Here is a 21,594-nt window from a genome sequence, read left to right on the forward strand (position 1 = left end):
AAAAGAGCAAGCTACTACACAATAGTCGGAGGTAACCTATACAGGTGAGGATTTTCACAACCCCTCCTCAGATGCATAAGCAAGAACGACGCCGAAACAGTAATGGCAGAGACACACGAAGGAGTGTGCGGAAATCACATTGGAGGCCGAGCATTATCTGCCAAGATACTACGAACAAGGTATTATTGGCCAACAATGAAAAGAGATTTCATAGCCAAAGTAAAATCATGCGACAATTGCCAAAAGCACACCACTATCTCAACAACACCCGTCGAGAAATTACATACCCTGGAGGTAAGCTGACCTTTCGATAGATGGGGATTGGATATCCTCGGCCCCTTCCCGAAAGTGCCAGGACAGGTAAAGTTTCTTTTGGCATCCATTGACTACTTTTCAAAATGGATTGAAGCACAACCACTAGCACGAATAACAGCAAAAAAGGTGAGGTCTTTCCTTTGGAAAAACATTATATGCCGCTATGGCATACCAAGAGAAATAATCTCTAACAATGGAAGACAATTCACAAATCATAACCTCGCCACCTTTTTACAAAACTTCAATATAAAACATCATTTTAGTTCGGTCGAACATCCACAAACGAATGGGCAGGTAGAATCAGCTAACCGAGTTATTTTGCAGGCCTTAAAAAAGAAGTTGGACGATGTAAAAAGCGAGTGGGCCGACCTTATACCGGAAGTCCTATAGGGCTACAACATATCAATCCAGTCAGCAACAGGAGAGACCCCTTTCAGACTAGTATATGGAGCAGAAGCTCTTATACCCGTCGAAATCGGAACGCCAACCCTGAGAGCCGAGTTATATGATCAAAAAAGAAACAACGAGGCAAGATCAATCGACTTAGATCTCATCGATGAGGAAAGAGAGATAGCAAAAATAAGACAACAAGCAATGAAGCAGCTCTTGCAAAAGTGACACAGCAAAAGAGTGATTCCCAGAACATTCGAAAGTGGAGAACTTGTCCTCAGAAAAACAGAGGAAGCAAGAAAACCCCAAACTCATGGGAAGTTAGCAGCGAATTGGGAGGGCCCATTTCGAATAAGCAAAGTTCTCGGCAAGGGAGTATACCAACTAGAGACACTCTTGGGGGATCCAATATCGAGAAACTGGAATGTATCCTCTTTGAGAAAATATCAATCATAATGTACGTCAAAGCGGATGAAGGTACTCTTTTTCCCATTTGAGGTTTTATCCCAATAAAAACAGGGTTTTATTCAAAGGATTTTAATGAGGCCGGACGCCATATCTTATTCTTTCAAATATCCATCTTAGCCAATTCTTGCAACAAATATGGTCCATAAGGACCGCCATATCAATTATACAGAAGACATCTACTGAAGATATATATATATATATATATATATATATATATGTATGTATGTATGTATGTATGTATGTATGTATGTATGTATGTATTCAAAACACTAAACTGAGCTTCATACTCGGAAAGAGTCATAACAACCAAACTACAAAGTCGATAATACAAAAAATAGACAAGGGCCAAGTCCTCGGCAATATTCAAAAAGAACATCAAACAACCAAATTCGAAAAACAAAACAACAAACTCATTCTATCTTATCCCCAATACTTGAGCTGTCACTTTGCTTGTTAGCTTCATCATCAATCAACTCCCCGTTAACAATGATCTTGGTCGCATCAAGCTTGCCAACATCCACCTCAGGAAACAGAACTTGGATCTAGGAAGCAGCTCGCTTGAAACCTTGGACAAATGCCTCATACACCTCAGTCTCTAATTCCTTCACTCGAGCTACAAGTTGACAATTCTCAGATTTCAAAGTCTTGGTCTCCTCGGCAACTGACGATTGAAGCCGCTTCTCTTCTTCAAGCTCGGTCTCCTTCTGTCTCAGAGAAGAGAAAAGCTCAATGATTGTCTTTTCCTTCTCTTGAACAGCAGAAGACAGCTCAGTAACATTCACAGAGTCTTTCACCTCGGACTCGACAGCAAGCTCCTGAGCGCTCCCGATAGCAACTACCCTAGAACCAATTACCTGCAATATGAAATAGCAGTCAATTCGGCCAAAAGGAATCAAGACAAACAAGAATAAAAGAACGAAAATACCTGAAGGAAATGACTGATCCCAGCCTGGCCAACCTCATCAATCATTTTTGAGTCCTCAGGGAAGCGACACAGTTCGTCAGCAAGGGTCGCAAAAGGAAAAAACCTCGACCACAAAGACCTCATGTTGTCATCCTCATGGTACGCATGAAGCCTCTTCTGCGACTCATAGGCAGCCTCAACAAGCGGCAAAATAGGAGAATCCCCCTCCTTACTCTCCCCATATCAACATCTTTCCTCGTCCTCTTCCTCCTCTGACGAGGATTAACCTCGGTCTGCACAGCAGCACCTTCCTTTTTCACATTGGTCGTCGACCCCTCCTTATCGTTTTTCTTCCGCTGATTGAAAAAGGATTTTAGCCCAGCAGTAGTGATGGTTGGCGCCTTCTCAGCTACAAAAACATAACAAGAAAAGCAAAACATTAGAAAAACAACTACACCACAACATCAAAAAACATCACCAAGGCCGATTACCTAAATAATCTAACACTGCCTCCTTATCTGAATCCCACTTTAACAACTCCGCGACTGACAACAATACTCCAGACTCCAACATCTCTAATAAAAAGTCCAAAACAACATTATCATCGGACACCCTATCATCAACATCTAGCACCTCGACAGGCTCGGGAGACCAAGAAACAGGAAACCCCTCTTCTAGAAATTCATTCAAATAGAACGGAAACTCTTCTTCAATGCTCCTAACCTTAACGAACATAGTCTTAAAGTCCTTATATGAAGATTTATACAAAGAGAAAATAGAAAGACGGGGATGGCTACTAAAATTTACCCACAAACCACGCCTAACTCCTTTTGTCTGAAACAAAGAGAAGAAAACCCTAAGAGAAGGAGGATTTTCCAGAATTTCCATCAAAATTTCAAAAGAATGGACAAAGCCCCAGGAATTAGGGTGTAACTGTGAAGGAGCACAATTTAACCAAAACAAGACACCATATTCAAAATCTGTGAATGGAAACCGAACATCTAACTCAGTCAACAAACAGGAATAGATATAGAAATAAGAACATCCATCAACCCTTTCACTCACACGATCATTTTTCCCACAAGGTAAAATCTCTATTCTTATGTTATGACCTTCTCTGACTCATACATCCGACCCCAAAACCCTCACAGACTCAAGATCACTAAACCTAGAAATACAACATCTGACTTGCTCACTAACCCAGCTACAGGGATCGTCCTCTGAAACAGTGACCTTACACTTTTCCATAACTAGTAAAAACAGCAGGAAAAAATAAAAAGTAGAGGAAGATGAAGGGGGACCATAATACTTCAAAGCCTACCCTTTCCACTCATTTTCTCTGAACACAGAAAACACAGGGTATAAGCTAAAACAAAACAAAATTGGGGCCTTCGATAAGACAAGCCAGGTAATAAAACCATGGGAAGTGAAACGGTTTTCACCATTTATAACCGACTCAATCCTGGCCACTCATTAATTACAGCAGCATCCAACAGCCAGAATAGCACCGAAGATTGTGCCACACTTTCAAATCAATCATTTCATCTGGCACGGGAAACGAAGCGCTAATTAAATGCTCCAGTTCCACTTTCCAAGAAAACCAAGGCAAGCTCGGGGGAAAGAAACACCTCCGAGGACATATTCTCGGCCGAGGTACACGGAAAAGACAAAAGCTCGCCTTTGTTTTTTTTACAAACAACAAAGCAAGCTTGGGGGCTATAATACGTAACGTATACCTCAGCAATCAGAACAGACAAATTCGGAATACAACACAATCAAATAATAACAAACCCAACAAATCCAAACGAGCTACGCTAAGCTCAGAAACGTAACCAACAATTCAAACATTATCAAGAAAGATAACCTCGGCAGAAGCGGAGAATCCCGAGATACGCTCTAACCAAACAAGCCTAAAATGCCTATATAAGCAAATAGGTAACTTCAGAAAAAGACAGATCACATAACTCACTCTGATTTATTATTATCACTTCTCTTACTTCATATTCTTACTTGAGCGTCGGAGTACTTTTTGCAGGTGCTCCCGCCGCGGTATTCCAAGACCAACCGACGTATAACTTTTCCACCTGAAACTCAGTATACAGTGGAGAAAGTTATCATACCTCAGACTCATACGTACGGAACAATACTAATAATTTTTTTTAATAAAAATGTTAGCACTTTAACATTTTTCATTTTTCCCTCTTTTTATTTTTATTTTTATTTATGAATACAGCTAGCTCTTATGAGAGCGACATGAGATGTGATCGATCGATAATATAATAAAAGTTATGCTAGTGTACATTAAAATTAACTATTAAAATTAATTATTAATATAAAATATATGCTAAAATATAAATACACATTAAAAATAAATTAAATTACACATATATTTATATACAAATATATTAATAACTAATTTTAATGACTAATTTTAATGTACAAATATTATTTTTGATATAACAAATTGTGTGATCCCACTCTTAGTAACTTCAAGTGCAAATGGCTCCCATCAATGATTATCAGTACAATCATGATCCTCACGAGAAGAGAATTTTCTGTTTTATATATTTTTGCATGGGAATTAACTTGACCTAACCGGTTAGCACAATGAATAGAATTTGGAAAACCGAGAATAGGATCAATAATTAATAAATGAATAAAGTACCGTATTAATCCAAATATTTAGACCAATTTTTTTTTAGTTCTTAACAGTTTAAATAATATGTAAGTTAATTTTTTTGATGTGTTATATATTTTAATAAATATTTATTTATTTTAAATTTTTAATAAATGATGACTAATTTATCTAATAAAATAAAAAATAAAAAATTAATTTCAGATCATTAAAATTTGTTGAAAATTTAAAAAATATTTAAAAAATAATGTTATATATTACTCTTTTATTTTTTACACAAAATTTCTGATTTTTAATAAAAGTTAAATAAAAATGAAACTTTCATAAAAAATAATTACAAACTAGCTACATTAATTTTTAAAAAATAAGATATAAAGTGTTTTAATTTTTTTTTTCATATAATTCGAAACCAAATTATATAGAATAAATTTATAAATTTAAAGATCGCTTGACAGATAAACTTTTCAAATTGAAAAATTTTACGATGACACTAATATATGTTTCTATTTTAAATTTGTCACATTAATATTTTAGTTTAGAATTTAGTTAATATAAAAAAATTTTTAAATTAATATTTTAATAAATATATAACAAATGTATTAAAATAAACATCAAATTAAAATGTGACACATCAGAGAGATAACTTACATGTTACTTTAAAGAGGATATATAGAATAGCATTCACCTTATTTTAATTCTAAAATTTTTTTATTCAAATAATTAATAAAATTTTTTTATATTAATGATAATAGTTAAATCAATTTTAGTTACACACTAAAATCAAAAGTTAGATTAATTCTCAAATATATATATGTGTATGTATTATTTGTGTCAAATTTCACTATAAAATAATATTAAATTCGTTTAAATATTAGATATTAAATTATAATTTGATCTAAATATTAAAAATTAAAATAATATTTTAATCTGAATAAATAACAATCTTAAAAATAAAATTTTGATGTGACCATAATCATTAATGTGAGATTTTAATATAATAAAATAATTTCACCTTCCATTCTCAACAACTTCAAAACAATAATTCCTTAGCCAGAGGGTCCAAAAGTCACAAAAATAATAATAATTAGTAAAATGATCATGAATAATCCAATAGCTTCCCATCAAGAAAAAAGTTGGCACTATTTTTATTTTTAATGTGTAAAATTTTAAAATGGTATGATATTTGTCCAATAAAAAACAGAATATATATAGTATCAACAAATAGTGAATTAAGTGTGATAAAATTATTTTTTCTAAAAATTTAAATTTTGTTATTATTTTATCATACGTTATTTATATTTCTTTTTGAGAAATGATAAAGATTGAATTTTAGATTTTTTAATTATAAAAATTTTGCTATTATATTATAAAATTATTTCTCTCAAAAATATAATTAGTGATAAAAAATACATAAATAATTATATTTTAAATATTAAAAGTTAAAAAAAAGGGAGTAAAATGAATGTTGAAACGAGATCAGGTGATGTAAAAGATAAGTTATTGAAATTTCTTGTATGGAAATGGATCCATACATAAGCGTAGAGGCATACACCGTGTATGTGTAAGAAACAAGTTCTTTTTCTTCTATGTTCACTACAGCAGAGGCGGAACATAGCGGCGTTTTTTAAAATGATTAGCGGCGGTTTTAAACCGCCGCAAAATCAAAGACCGGCGGCTCTCCCAACTGCCACGGTTATGGGCGCGGGGGTTATATTCGGCGTCGGTTTTTAATAACCGCTGGCATAACCGCCGCCAAATAAGTATTTCGCGGCGTTCGTTCAAAAAACCGCCGCTAAACGAGGGTGACACAATTACTGGCATGTTCACCGGCGGTTCCAAAACCGCCACAATTCAGTTTGATCTTTGCTTGATGCCGCTTGTTTTGCGGCGTTTTTAGAGCCGCCACAAAACGGTCCAGTTTTTCCGAAACATTCTCTGGCAGTTTGTAACCGCCGCAATCTATGCAAATTTTCCAATTACTTTGTTCGATTTTCCGGCTGTTCTAAACTGCCGCAAAATTAAGAATAATTAAAAAACAGGAAAATAGAATTTTTATTAAAAAAATCGTGTAATTTTTAATATCAGAACTATTTTGTTTTCTTTTTGTGGCTTTTTAGATTTTTGTAATATCTTAAGTGTTAATATATTTTAGATTTTAGAATGTAAAATTGTACAAAAAACAAATAAATTATCTGCAAGCCAAAATAATATTTTCATAAAAATATGAAGAGTACAAATCTCTTGCAAAGAGTTGCATAGTCTAATTTAAAGAAAAAAAAAATACTTGATTCGATCCAAACACTATCTAATCCTACTATTATTGTTCACTCTTTCATTCGACGGAACTCATCCCTACAGCGATGTCTCTCGGCAGCTCCTCACCCTGCCTTTGAAAAAGATAAATCAGAGCTCTCTCCATCGCCTGCATCTTTTTCTTATCTGCTGCTGCCTCGTCTTCCATCGCCTTCCTCTTCAACTTCTCGCTTTCCAATTCTGCCTCCAGTGCACACAACTTCCTCTGGGTCTCCTCTTCTTCGACTCTGTTGCCTGGCGCACGTGAATTCGAACCGAAGAGTTGGGTAGGAGTCGGACCGAAACCCACACCACGTACTCTACCCGGTTTCTCTTTACCAAAAACCTGAGCAATGGAGTCATTTTGAGACAACACTCTAGAAGATTCATCCTGTTGCTCAATCTCCTCAATTCTTTCCTACAGACACAAATTAGCAAATACAATCATAGCATTTATCGGTCTATGTCAATAAAAACTCAGTCAAATATGAGAGAAAGATATATGGTTCGAAAGTAATTTATGTAAAACAACCAAAATAACGCACGTCACATAGGATGTTGCTAACACTATAAAAAGAAATAAGGAATAATTTAAATTGATTTATTTCAATTTAAACCTAGCTGTCTCTAAATTACATAGAAGTTTAAACTCTCTAGAAATAACTGAGGTAAAATAGCAAACTTAATAAAAGAAACCAGTGTTGGAAAAAAAATTTTCCGTGGGTCCATTTTGAATTAGGATTGATAGAAACTCATCTTTCAATACCTTCTTGCTGTTTCTAACCCAAGTCCAAACCATTCAGCAAAGAAAAACAGAACAAAATATAATAGAGAACTAAACTATTAACGTATTTGAAAACATAATTTTACCGAAAATTTATGAGAAGTAGTACTTACACCAATTGCCCTTGCTTCCTCATTCATATAGGAGCCATCATTTTTCTTGTGCACTTTTATCCATAGCTCTCCTCTACCAATTCTTCTTCCTTGTTCTTCAGACTGTAACAACAACATTTACGCCATTACCATATTCCACGCAATCAAGAAAACTGAAGTCATATAGATAGTCCAAACAGTGAATAACAAGTGGAGTACCTCTTCTTCCATCCGCCGTGCGAAGCTTTTTGAACCGCCAGTGTGGGTATATACTTGTTTTGATCGATTAGTCGCGTTCTTCTTGCATTTCTCCTATCGGTCCATAAATGCCAAATTAAAAAAACAATTAGATACTGATTTAACAGCACTTAATGCTACATAAAATACAGCACATTCTACCAATGGTATACTGGATTACCTTCGTCTCAGGTTTGGCGCGATATTCTAGGAACTCTCTCCAGTGCTCTCGATCAATTCCTGGCGGACGGTGCTCGATATTCTGCTCAAATGTGAATGTTGGCTCGTAGAAGGCATTATACAACCTCAGCCTAGTTTCCTTCCAAGACCTTCCCATACTTTGCAAAATATATTTCTTGATACTACCTTCACTATCTTCGTCAAAATGAAAAATTTGCTGCACATATAAATGAACAATAAGCAGATTTGTTAATAAAATAAATTTGTTACAAAGGGGTTTTAAATCGTTACAAAGGGGATTTAAATTGAAGCAGATTTGAAATTTTTACTGCACATATATTTCATAATACAATTTGTCAATAATTGAACAATAAGCAAATTTGTTACAAAGGGGATTTAAATCTTTACCTTCACACATTCGTTATACACCTTGTTTTTAGTGGTAACCTTGTGCCAACTTTCCTTACCGATAGGAAATTTTGCGTAGTCAGATCCAAGCAGACCAAGCACCCCACTTAGCAGTCCAGCCTCGTCTCCAATTGGCTGCATTTCGTTGTTGAATCTCAGCACGATCCTTCTCCCATTAGGCCGTTCCATAGCCTCCCTCACGCTTAATCTTGCCGGCTTGACTGTGCCGTCAGAATCTATAAGCAAAATATAAATCCTTATGTGTGCATCCGTTGTTGAAAGTATGCACGAAAAAAATTATTTAACATAGCTCAAATCGATCATAGAAAAATTATAAAATACGTTACCGATTATCTTAACTGTCCAAAATTCTGTAGTCTTGCGCCTTTTACGACTCTGAGCTCCAGAAGCACTAGAGTGGTCGTCATCTTCATGATCACGAGATTCTACCTCTGGAGCATTAGCCTCCAAAAGGGTCTCCTGGCCTAGCTCCGAGTTGTGAACGCTATTTGCGCTCATTTGTGTAGCAGGCCTAGGTTCACTGCGCGGCGGACGAAATGGGCGGGAAGTTGGAGGGATGCCGTCACCACCAGCGGGGAGGACTTGAGAGTCAGCCTGGTGGGAACCTGAGCCCGAAGGTGGAGCGGTTAGAGGTTGCTGACATCCTGGTCCTGATTTTGGCTTTTTCGTGTACCGACCTTTCCTAGCCATCTAAATGCCATAACACCAGTGGACAGGATAAAATCAAGTCAAATTAATATCCAATTAAAATAATTTTTGTGTAACCATGATCGAGTTCGAACAGCATTCATCAACAATTATAACAGAAAAAATCACTGGAGCAGAAGGTATATACATGTTTCATAATCTGGGTTTATAGTAGTCAATAGTAATGATTTGCTACAAGAATTTAAAAGATGCATTTGAACAATATTGCCCGGCACGTCAGAATAATTAGCAATGTGAAAAACTAAATTTTTGACACAGTTATCTAAATGCATTTACAAGCACAATACAAATGCACCAAAATTGGACTATTAAAAATACTACAAGGTCCTGACTAAGAAACCCACCAGCATAGATCTCTATATAAGCATAATTTGTCTGACCTATATATAAGTTACAAATATTTGCTTATCTGAAATAGCTAAATCTTGAAAAGTTAAATAACAAAATCTAATAGAAAAAATGTCCCTGTATGACCTAATTAATCATTAAAACTCTAGTATATATGGACCAAATTTGCTTATCTTGTTGTCGTGTAGCATTATATCATACCATTAAAACAATAGTACTCACTCTTTTGGAACTGCCAAAATCCATTCTTCTTCACTAAGCAACCTTATTTACAAATGTGCCATTTTATTAAAAAAAGAAAAATGAAAAAAACAAGCATACTTTGATTATATAAAAAATAAAATAATGTTTCACCCATGACTCTATTCTTGATTTGTTCATTACCAAAGTCCAAACACAAATAACTTTTAATAATATGTACCAATGGTAACGTGTAAACAGGGGAGAAGTTACAACACATAACACGCTTATTTGCTAACCAAGTAACTATTCCAATTTTATTGTGTATATAACTGGGAGTTCTTAATTCCCAAAATCTCTACCCTTCATCCTTTTTTCCTAATTACATCAAACTCCCAAGCATATTCTGAGTTGATAAAAATGGCATATATGATAAATCAAGTTGTAGATGGCATAAATGCAAGCTTATGATGCATCCAAGTTCATCAAAACATATTAAAGTCAGAATCTTCATGGGTACATGAGAAGCAAGATAATTACAGTAGTAGTAATGAACCTATACTCCACCTCTCATTCTAAATTGTGAAAGTAAACACAACACTTGTTTCCCAACAAGTATTGACAGATAGCAAGAAGCAATAACATTAGAAGATCACAAATGTATTTGAAAGAAATTGGGTTGGTTACCGGGATAGAGAGGGTGGCAGGTTCTGGAACTTGAAATGATAGAGAGAGCGAGGTGACCGGGAGGTTCTGAACCTGAAAATCAAGGATGCGGATGAGCAGTACTCTTCGTCGACAACAAAGACAGAGCAGAATAGTGAGCTAGGGCTTTGTGGGTTTTAATGTGTATAAGGAGTGAGGAGAAGGGGTAGGGCGCAGTAGCTGGGTTTTTTTGAAATTGGGTAAAACCATACCCACTAGTTGTTATATAATGATCATAGCATTGCCCAAATAAAAAGAAAAAATTGTGAGACGCGGGAATGATTATAGCAAGAGGAAATTGAAACAATAAAAATATTGTAGAATCAAAATTTATTACCGCTTCTTTAATTTAGAAATATTAATAATAATAATTTTAATAATAATAGTAATAATAATCATAACAATAACAATAATAATAATAATAATAATAATAATAATAATAATAATAATAAAAGTTTCTCTTTAAACCATTTTAAACCTTTTGTATTAACTAATGTTAAGTATATCCATTTTATAAGAAAAAAATATTTAATTTAAAGTAAAAATCCATTAGTACAAATTTTATTATTTATCATTAAATTTTATTTACCAAAATACCCGTTAAAAATTTATTCTTTTATTGATTAAATTGTATTTTTAATATAATTTAATAATTAGATTATTTTTTTTAAAATACCTTACAAGAATTTTTACGTTTTGGTAAATTATATTTTTACCAAAATTTTCGTTAATAATTTTTTTGTATTTTATTATTAATTATTCAATATCTATAAATAAATTTTGATTGTTATATATATTAACAGTGATAAAATTTTTGTATTTAATGCTAAAATAATATATTTTACTATGGACTTATTGTCCATTTCAGGATCTATCCCATAATTTACAACATCCCTATTATCCTGGTTCTTGATCCAAATTTCTTCCCATCCATTTCTATCACATCTATCTTCACTATGGTTATGATATTTCAGTGGAGGAGAAACTTTTCCCAATTTTGCCGCAGTTCATGGTGCAGCTGGTTCTTATCTTTCTATTTTGCAAAGGATTTGCCATACTTTCTATTTGCTCATACTGTAGCATTTGTAGCATTTAACAAGATTTGAACTTAAATTTTTCACTAGTTATTATTCCCATTTTATTGTTTGCAAGGACTTTGTACTTAAACATAAGCATTCAACACCGTGAAATTGAAATAGTGACAATTTCATGGCAATTGAAACCTTTATTTTTTTGTGTATCTTGAATGATACACGTGCAGCAAAGATTATTCTGCAATGCCTGGAAAATCAAATTGGGCTTGTTGATCATTTGGCATATTTTCATTGCCAACAACAATGAAACTGAATTTGTCCCAAAAAACTTTATATTAATCAGCATCTTGGAGTAGTCAAAATAAAAAAATGCAGAAATAGTTAAAATAGTAGACTAATGGTCTTCAATGCAGCATACTAACAATCCCTAAAAATAATATGAAGCGTTATAAAGTCACGACAACTTCAAAACACAAGTTTTGGGCATCCTATAAATTTGAAACCAAAATTTTCAATTATACTATTGCAATATCCTCAAGGGTTCAGGTATCGTGTCGCCCACATAGATAGGTGCCAAGCATTCTTCTTATCAGGAGACATTCCACTATACGGATATTCATTCTCATCTGGCGTTTTATTGAGGTCATATGACAGCATCGAACCCTTTTGTCCAGCAGAATCAGCCTCTTCAGAGTTATCGGAGGAGACAACGGCCTCTTTCTCCACTGAATCCGGAACCACCTCCCCCGTTTCTACCGATGCCTCCTGAATTTGGGATCGAGCTAATCCTGAGAGGTACATCATAGCCAAATATAAGCACAGAATATCCAGAATCAGTGTATGAACATAATCATACTAATTAAACTACTAAAAAGTTGATCATCTTACGTTCCCATAGTCGTTCGAGTCCATGTTCTATGAGTTTGAATTCCTCTCGTGCTGCAATATCCAGTTCAACAACAAGAGTATTTTCATAGCGTACCTACACAACACACCACCAAGATAATGTAGAAAAACTTTTTGCAAGAACCTGAGATAACCATCTGTCCCATGCCCTTTATGCATATACACATACAGTGTGCTGCCCGCCTATAGTGCAATAATGTTGCCTTGCGGGAGCTTTTCAACCAGAACCCCAAAACAACAAAACCATATATTCACAATGCAACAAATCCAGAATAAGTAAAACGATAAAGAAAAAGGAAAACTTTAATCAGTTCAAAAAATAGCCTTAATCTCATGCTTAGCTGCATGTTCCAAAACATAGCCATACCAATTGAAGAAAGTTCAGAAAAGAAATGCAGCACATAGCTCAAAGATCACAAAAACCAACAGCTCGATCAGTAAACATCCCAATCTCCAGTTCCCATTCTAATGCCACAAACTAACGTCAAGAGTAACCTTCCCCCAGGTACTGCAGCACCTCAACACTGTACTACTGAACCAATGCAAGAAAGAACTGCCTCATTGCCACTAAAATTGCAGCCCCTTACTGCCAGATCACTACATGCTGCTGCAAGCCACCACTTCTCTTCCATATGTCATCATACCATATATGAATATGTAACAGCTACATTCAATCTGCTCCAATCTGCATGCCAGCAGTGTTGCATTAGAGCAGCTAAAGGGCTGCTGGTTGTGCCAGGTTTCCTCCTCGAGCAAATCTTTTCTTCCTCCACATTTCATCCCCTACATTTATTCTTGTTCGATCCCATTACTTTCACAACTTATAGATTTTATCCAGAAGAGAATGCCCTTCTTGTTGCAACTTAGAAATTATTTTATGCATACGGATATACCTTCCTAAATATCCTTCTAATACTTCTCCTTATAGTTAACACAACCCTTCTAAAACTTTTTGCAAGAGGGTCTATATTATATGATTGAGTACAATTATAAACTCTCTATTATATGCTATTATCTTCTAGCAAACATATCTCATCAAGTTAATCTTGCTATACAAAATACAATTAAACTACCCAGCCTCAAAGGTGATTCGCCTTAATGACTCAAATTTATTAACTCTAGAAAGCAAATATCATGGTTCAGTTTTATATACTTTAGATAAATAGCAAGGAAAATATAAACTATTTTACCTTCACCTCGTCAAGTATTTCCTGTGATAACCATGTTTCCGTACTTGTTATAAACTCAAACCCAAATTTAGCCCGGTACTTTCGGTCCCAATGAAGCATTTCCTAAAATTTAAACATAACCATGTGAATATGGGTTTCATTCACGAATAAGAAAAGGATTTACAAAATTAAATCGGGCAGCGGCAAACAAACCCTCATCATTGATCCCGGGGCATAACGAATGGCTCGAAAGAGGTGACTGTGTCCAGAGAAGGCATCCAACCATGATTGTATACGGGACTCTTTGAACCACAACTGCCTTGCAAATGAGATTGCGTCCTCCAATGAAGAGAAAGGAGACGCATCTATCATCTTCTCTGCAAACCAACGGCTTCTGGAAATGAGAAAGAAGTCTCTGCTCTCCAATTTCCCTGAAAGTCAACGGAGATGTAAAGAATGTTCAAGGACAGTATAAATTTTAAATATTGTGAAGACCCAATTAGATAAGAGAATTTTATATAAAAGGATAAATTTTAAAGAATATAAGAAAACTCATTCCATTCAACCTACTGTCTAATGATATACTGTCTAATGATATGACTAAAATACACTCCACTAAATACAACTCAGTATTTTAGGAATCGGCTGCCTCATCACAATCTTCAACCCCGTCGGTAATGGTCTCCTCTAAATCGCCGTCTCTTGTCAACCGCAGGCCTTCGACATCAAATTCAGGCAAGCTAGTCATACAAGACTGTGGATGAAGGTCGACCTCACAGTGTTCATAATCTTCGCCCATGTCAAACAAATCTCTTGGCTTCACATGGACTACTACACTCCATCCGCTCTCCACCTCATCCTCCACGTAGAACACAAGACGCGCCTCAGATGCCAAGATGTACGGCTCATCGTCTTCATGTTCACCGGTGTGAATCGGCATGGCAAAATTGACACAGGTGTGGCCCAAAACATCTTGTCGGATGCCTCTCCCCGACGTGGTATCTGCCCAAAGACACTTGAACAAGACTATAGTGAATTGACCACTGTAGTTAAGCTCGATGATGTCTACTAATCTCCCGTAATACGAGACACCGCCAACAGCAACATTGGCATCCCGTTTACTTGCATAACTTCTAGTATCCGAAGTGACATAAACCCCGCTATTCTGTGTTTTCATCCCTTCCTCCCTTGACATGGTCCTAAATTTAAATCCATTGACGTTGTACGCCTGATAGCGTTTGGCCTGAGCAATTGGACCGCAGGCGAGCCATTGCAACTCGTTCAAATGATTGGTGCTTCCAAATGGGACCTGGCATTGAAACATTAGAGGCAAGAAAGCACCAAAGGGTAGTAGGATCCTTGGATTTTAGAGATTACCTCATGCCTGAGCCAATTTGAAAATCCTCTGTGCACAACACTATCTATGTGAGACTGGGACCTTGTTTTACTTCGCAGTTTTCTCTTTGTGATGGCTCTGTACTCACTGTGCACATAAAAAGATACTTCAAGTTCAGTACCATCAATATCAAATTGGCTCATTGTATAATTTTAGAACCCAAGCTCTATACGTACTCCAAGAATTTCTCTACAGCAATGCAGTTAACCAGTACATGACGATGTGCCTGAAGCTTTTCGGTTGGACTTAGTGTGAAAAATGAAGCTGCCCCGACTGCCTTTCCAACCTCTGGGAACATGTTGGCAATCTCGCTCGGTGGAGCATCGCTCGGACGGTCGTCAACGCGTGTCGGTCGGTTGATCCTAGTCTCCACGTTATCTAGGTATCTTGAACAGAATGTGAGAATCTCCTCGGATAGGTAGCCCTCTGCAATCGATCCTTCTGGTTGGGCCCTATTACGCACGTACTGCTTGAGACGACATAGGTACCTTCGAGAACATAACATAAATTACTAGGTGACAGATATCCTACTAAAACAGGCCGAGAAAGCCTAAGTAGATCTTTACCTCTCGATTGGGTACATCCACCGGTAGTGCACTGGGCCACCGAGACGTACCTCCTCAACCAAATGCACCGTTAGATGAACCATAACTGTGAAGAAGGAAGGTGGAAATATCATCTCCATGTGGCACAGAGTATGGACCACACGATCCTGAAGGAGAGGAAGTTGTTGAGGATCTATAGATTTACTACATATTAGTCGGAAGAAGGCTGATAAATCAGCCAAGACGGCGGACACTGGGGTGGGCAATACGTGTTTTGACGCAACTGGCAACAGATGTTCCATTAGAACATGGCAGTCATGACTCTTCAAACCAAATAACTTGCGCTGTTTTAAGTCAACACAGCGAGAGATGTTGCTAGAGTACCCGTCTGGAAAGACCACATTCTTGATGGTCCTAAGAAAGACATCCTTCTGTGGGTTCGACATGGTAAAGACTGCAGCGGGATACTTTCCACCTTCAAGTGGCCACATATCATGCCTGATTCCCATCAACTGGAGATCTTTACGAGCTTTTAGGTGGCCTTTGGATTTACCGCTCTCGTTCAACATGGTAAATACAATGTTGTCGCACACATTCTTCTCTATGTGCATGACGTCAAGGTTGTGACGTAATTCGTTGTTCTCCCAGTATGGCAAATCAAAGAATACACTCCTCTTCTTCCAGGGTGACTCGTCTTGCAGCACGGTCTGATGTCCGCGTCTTCTTTTACCCCCCACCGCTTGCACCTTGCCCTGTGAGACGGGCACACCCTCCAATTGTCTCAGGATATCCCTGCCAGTCAATTTGGTAGGTGGGGATCTATCCTCTACTTTACCATCAAATCTAATCCGGTCTTGTCTATATCTGTGATCGCGATTCAAGAAGTGACGATGACCCATATAACACCATTTCTGACTGAAGGTGAGTCGCCTAGTCTCGGCGTCCAAATTACACGTGGGGCAAGCTCTCCCGCCGTACGTATTCCAACCAGATAAATTACCCAAGCCAGGAAAATCGCTGATAGTCCACATCAACGCTGCACGCATCTTGAATGTTTTCTTCTGACTGGCGTCGTAGGTATCAACACCGGCCCACAACTGCTTCAACTCATCGATCAGGGGCTGCAGGTATACATCTATGTCATTGCCAGGCATTTTAGGACCGGGAATAATCATAGAGAGTATAAAGTTGGTTTGTTTCATGCAAATCCATGGGGGTAAGTTGTATGGAATAAGAATCACTGGCCATATTGAGTACTTTGAACTGAGGTTTCCGTAAGGATTGAAGCCATCACTGGCCAAGGCTAAGCGAACACTGCGCGGATCGCAAGAAAAGTCAGTATATCTCATGTCGAATGCTTTCCAACCCTCGCCGTCTCTGGGATGCCTCAAGAAACCGTCAGAGTTGGTGCCTCTCTTGTGCCACAACATGTCCACAGCTGTCTTGCTGGACATAAATAATCGCTGCAACCGTGGAATTAGAGGAAAATAACGAAGAACTTTCGCCGCCTGAGGTTTACCATTCTTCTTAACAACGGCGTTGATCCTTACTAAAGCATTCTTCCTGGTCTTTTGCTTCCACCTCGATGCTCCACACCGTTTGCATCTAGAAAGACCGTGGTCGGAACCCTGGTATAGCATGCAGTCATTTGGACATGCATCTATCTTCTTGTACTCAATACCCAGCTTCCTTATGATCCTCTTGGCATCGTGCAAGGTCTTCGGAATCTGTGCATGCTCAAAGGCATCCCCCAATAGCTCTAGAATCAATCCGAAAGCCTTGTTGCTCACTCCGCACATGCACTTTATATGGTACAGCTTGACCAAGAATGACAGCTTCGAAAATCTAGAACATCCCGGATATAATTCCTGCTCGCCGTCCTTTAGCAAGTCTTGAAAGGCACGAGCCTCGTGACTAGGTCCTTCGGATAAGTACGGCAACCCATCCGCAACGGCTCCAGCATGCCCATCCATGGAATCTTCATCCTCATTCTGCAGTCCCGGCAAATTGAATGCGTCGTGGATCATGTCACGCATTTGATCTCCTGAATTTATAGTGGAATCTAGTTCTTCCCTACCGCTGGGTCTCTCGTCTACGATCCTCTCACCGTGATGTAACCAAAAGGTATAGTTAGGGGGAAATGGTTTCATCAGAAGATGATCGTATGCAGCTTCTCTAGTTTGGAAAAACCGGAACCCACACAGAGGGCATGGACAATGTATCATCCCATCGGATGATGCATTGTCAAACGCAAAGTCAAGGAATCTATTCAGTCCATTCTTATATTCTATACTACCCCGTGGCTTTGTAATCCAGCTCTTATCAATGTCTAAATAAATGAATTAGCACATACAAATAGATTATTAGTAAAAAAAAGAAATGGAACTAAAAAAAAGGGGGTGTGTGTTAGGAGAACCAATAACAGTTGATCACAATTATGATATGAGAGAGTACCATACGTAATAAATTCGACAATATATTACAAGCAATACCATGTAGGGAGCGACGGAATAATTCAAAAGAGAAATAGAAACAAAGTTACTTGCATCCCGGATAACATGAAGCACACGAAAGGTATTGGAAAAGAGGCTTACTCATTGCAAAATTCTGTGCTTTCTTAAAAGATTACTGGTAGAAAGAACTGCTGGTTCCAAGTCCAGAAAAAGAAAAGACAAAGAAAAACTTCCTTAAAAATTGAAAAAGAAAACAAGAATAAATTTAAAATTTTAAAAATAAATAAGTCAATGAATATAACTAAAAAATCATAAAGTACAATGAATAAAATATACAAAATATCTTATTGATAGAAGACATAACATAATTGAAATTTAGAATTAAAAAACAATTAAAAAAAAAGCTAGGTGGACAATTATAACAGATAGAGGATAGGATCTTAAAATTGTAGATATATTATGCCTTGTATGCTTATAAGAAAGCCAAATTTTAGTTCCCCTGTCTTCGACTGTGTAAATAGCATATATTAGTTTAGTGAAAAAAATAAATTATTAACCCTTCATTCAGGAATATTTTCGGAAAAGATATATGGATAATATTCTCTAAAAAACAAAGAATCAATGATTAAAGCATTGAAAACACTATTCAGTTAAATACATTTAAATTTGATTCTCATGGACCATCATTAGTTCATGACTCTTATATCACCAAACAAAACGGCATCTTCATGAAAGACCATACACAGTATAAAAACAAAACCAAACAAATGATATAAATCATAAAACAATAAAAAATGCCAATAGTATTCAGTAATGATTTTATATGATAAGAATTATAATTATTTTATCACGGATTATGCTGCACAAAAATAACTTAAAATTTAGAAGTTTAGTTTATGCTATAATATGAAACCATTCTAACAAGATTAATTTTTTTTTTCTTCAATTTTTTTCTCCCTATTCTAAGAAAATGAATGAATACACAAGCTTCTCATCAAGATACTTTGTTTAGAACCATGCCTGATCCATCATTCAAGAATCAATTAATGGAGACTTCAAACACACAAGGTTTGTCTATGAATTTGCTTCGAATCCAGTTGCAATTATTGCATTTACAATATAAGAGCATGACCAAATCCAATAATCCATTCAAATTTGTGATGGATTAGCATGAAAGTATTATGTACATCGAATAAAGTCACTTTATTCAATGACTATTGCTTTCTGTTACGCCAGCAAGATTCAATGCTTAGTTTCCCTTTAATTTAATCTTTGTGTTACTTTCAATTTGATACTATTACATTATTTAAGAGATATTATTCTCAATATTGACTAGATCTTGTCAACTTGAGATGTAACCGTTTGAAAATATCAAATTGAAAGTAGCATTCCTCCTAGTTAGCCATAGTCAATGCAATCAGGAAATTATTATCGACAAGGTCCAAGAACTTGCATCCTATTTAAAACTAGATTAATTTAGGATTCCATATAAGATTATTTAACTAATAATACAATAAAAACAAGATTAAATACTACATAATCAATCCAACCATGACCATATACTTGTTATATAATGAATGTTAACCAGCAAGTATATTGAATTAGATATGTAGAGTTACATCATAACTGTGTTATGCCTATTGCTAAGAGCAAATGAATCAACAAGAGTTTAAGAAAATGGTGCATCAAAAGAGGTGAATTACAGAAAGGGAGCTAGTAGCTATTTAAATCAACTTCTCTACTACTATATAAAGGTCTTGGCTACTTGGGAGAGTTTAACTACCATGCCTTGCCATTGCACTGAAAGGGGGCTATTAACCAGCAAGTATCTTACATTTTCTACTTGTTAGGAATCTATTGGAAAATTTATATAACATCAGAATATAATTATAAAATTATAAACTACAGAGATTTTGTTTTAAAATTTTGATAATACTGTACGAACATATAACTTAATTAAATCTTATAGTCAAATTTCCAGTTACTTAATTGAAAGTTCACTTCAAATCAAACTTTAACATCATGAATCTATATTTATTTTCCCAATTTCAATCTTTCTTTAATGACTTTGTTATTAGCTATGTTCTTCTGTTTATGCAGAGGTTCTTCAGGAAATTAAACATCAACTGAAAATATCCATTGCAAGTTCGTACACATACATGCAGCAAACAAATCTTACTTTTCTTGTTTTGTTACCACTTTTGATTCTTCAAAATGAAAATAAAAACACACACATGATCAAACAACAACACGGTTTCTCATCATCATCCACTTCTTCAATTTTGCCATTGATGATTGATCATAAGAAAAAGGGGAGGAAAAAAGCAACAATGAACAATCAATTGAAAAGAACAGAATCTGTAAAATTAAAACAATAGAATGGTATCAACATGCTCCTCTGATCACTCAAACACCTCAATCTTGTTTCTCAACTCCACACTCATCACACAATGGTATCAATATTTTAATGAAAATAACTAGCATGCGTGCGTGTTTTTCTTGTAATCAATTTTTCGAAAAAAAAAAACTGAATTCTATAATCTTTTTGGAACAAGGATCGAAGCATCATGGAAAGAAAGAAAACCAACGGAATCAACTACAATTAGTTTCAAATTTAGAACATAAAATTGCAGTTTTTTTGCTAACAGTTTTTAGAGTTTTTATGAAACTATAGTTTCTCATAGTAGATTGATCAGATTCTTGGTGATAAGATATAGATATAGCTAAGAAGATCAAGAGATACAGAAGAAAGACAAAGTGAAAAGCTCGTGTGCGTGTAATAAACCTTATTCCAAATTCTTTGTATAGGGAATCCTTATCCCCAATTTGTATTATCTTCTCATCTTAATGAAATTATCTCTTTTTTCCAATCCAAAAAGAAAGCAAAAAATGCAAGACCTAGAAAGCTTCATCTTATCCAAGTTCATAACAATACATCTTAGCCACTCATTCGAATCACAAGAGGGCAATGATCAAGTACTATGTCATCATATTTGTTATTACATCTCCATATAATTTATAAATTTAAACCAATGTCTTGTACTTTACATGATAAAGTTATCAATTAAACAAAAGATGCAGATTATAGAATGCAAAGTTCCTCAATTTCTCCTGTGGAGGAGAGATGCAAACCAAAGAAACACATTCTTGGGTACTTAAAAAAACAGGAACAAGATGCAATAGAGATGCAAACCAAGGAAAGTCATCCCTATAATAATGATAACGACCCTTTTTTGATTCATCTACTCTAACTATCACTTTCAATGCAAAGCACCCATTAAATCAAAAAAACGGGTACCTTCTAATTCCAATCACTCAAGAGCAGCAATTAACCCCACTAAAAGACAGTTAAAATCAAATTTTTTTTTGCAAAATTCTAACCAAGAATGAAAAAAGCAAGAAAAGATCAGAGTGTCAGGACTAA

The 21,594-nt window shown here is 35.8% G+C and overlaps 3 protein-coding genes across 3 annotated transcripts; all 3 read right to left on the minus strand.

The window, feature by feature from the left end:
* Positions 1 to 6,947: 6,947 nt before the first annotated feature.
* On the minus strand, positions 6,948 to 9,079 carry LOC112779210 (uncharacterized). The gene is made up of 5 exons (XM_025823455.3): positions 8,706 to 9,079; positions 8,299 to 8,514; positions 8,100 to 8,192; positions 7,902 to 8,003; positions 6,948 to 7,422 (listed from the first exon to the last, which is right to left on the minus strand). The coding sequence occupies exons 1-5, from the start codon at positions 8,892 to 8,894 to the stop codon at positions 7,045 to 7,047; spliced, it is 978 nt and encodes a 325-aa protein (XP_025679240.2). The 5' UTR covers positions 8,895 to 9,079; the 3' UTR covers positions 6,948 to 7,044.
* Positions 9,080 to 12,049: 2,970 nt separating this feature from the next.
* LOC112777104 (uric acid degradation bifunctional protein TTL-like) lies at positions 12,050 to 14,202 on the minus strand. The gene is made up of 4 exons (XM_025821388.2): positions 13,990 to 14,202; positions 13,798 to 13,899; positions 12,590 to 12,683; positions 12,050 to 12,489 (listed from the first exon to the last, which is right to left on the minus strand). Exons 1-4 carry the CDS (start codon positions 14,146 to 14,148, stop codon positions 12,236 to 12,238), a joined length of 609 nt encoding a protein of 202 aa, XP_025677173.1. The 5' UTR covers positions 14,149 to 14,202; the 3' UTR covers positions 12,050 to 12,235.
* A 208-nt stretch (positions 14,203 to 14,410) lies between these two features.
* On the minus strand, positions 14,411 to 18,174 carry LOC112778715 (uncharacterized). The gene is made up of 5 exons (XM_025823009.1): positions 18,141 to 18,174; positions 15,739 to 18,046; positions 15,349 to 15,660; positions 15,154 to 15,259; positions 14,411 to 15,085 (listed from the first exon to the last, which is right to left on the minus strand). Exons 1-5 carry the CDS (start codon positions 18,172 to 18,174, stop codon positions 14,411 to 14,413), a joined length of 3,435 nt encoding a protein of 1,144 aa, XP_025678794.1.
* Positions 18,175 to 21,594: the final 3,420 nt, after the last annotated feature.

This window comes from Arachis hypogaea, chromosome 19 (genome assembly GCF_003086295.3).
Source record: "Arachis hypogaea cultivar Tifrunner chromosome 19, arahy.Tifrunner.gnm2.J5K5, whole genome shotgun sequence".
NCBI classification, from domain to species: Eukaryota; Viridiplantae; Streptophyta; class Magnoliopsida; order Fabales; family Fabaceae; genus Arachis; species Arachis hypogaea.

Bases quoted from the DNA above. Each gene is read 5' to 3' on its own strand.
- LOC112777104 (XM_025821388.2), bottom strand. From the start codon at position 14,148: ATGATAGATGCGTCTCCTTTCTCTTCATTGGAGGACGCAATCTCATTT. The intron at 12,684-13,797 runs GTAAAATAGTTT...TGTGTTGTGTAG, and splicing joins AAATACTTGACGAGGTGAAG to GTACGCTATGAAAATACTCT. The intron at 12,490-12,589 runs GTAAGATGATCA...TGTACCTCTCAG, and splicing joins ACTCGAACGACTATGGGAAC to GATTAGCTCGATCCCAAATT.
- LOC112778715 (XM_025823009.1), bottom strand. From the start codon at position 18,174: ATGGTACTCTCTCATATCATAATTGTGATCAACT. The intron at 15,661-15,738 runs GTAAAGATCTAC...ATGTTCTCGAAG, and splicing joins TGGATGTACCCAATCGAGAG to GTACCTATGTCGTCTCAAGC. The intron at 15,260-15,348 runs GTACGTATAGAG...TTATGTGCACAG, and splicing joins GCTGTAGAGAAATTCTTGGA to TGAGTACAGAGCCATCACAA.
- LOC112779210 (XM_025823455.3), bottom strand. From the start codon at position 8,894: ATGGAACGGCCTAATGGGAGAAGGATCGTGCTGAGATTCAACAACGAA. The intron at 8,515-8,705 runs GTAAAGATTTAA...TTATATGTGCAG, and splicing joins TGTATAACGAATGTGTGAAG to CAAATTTTTCATTTTGACGA. The intron at 8,004-8,099 runs GTACTCCACTTG...TTGTTGTTACAG, and splicing joins CACGGCGGATGGAAGAAGAG to TCTGAAGAACAAGGAAGAAG.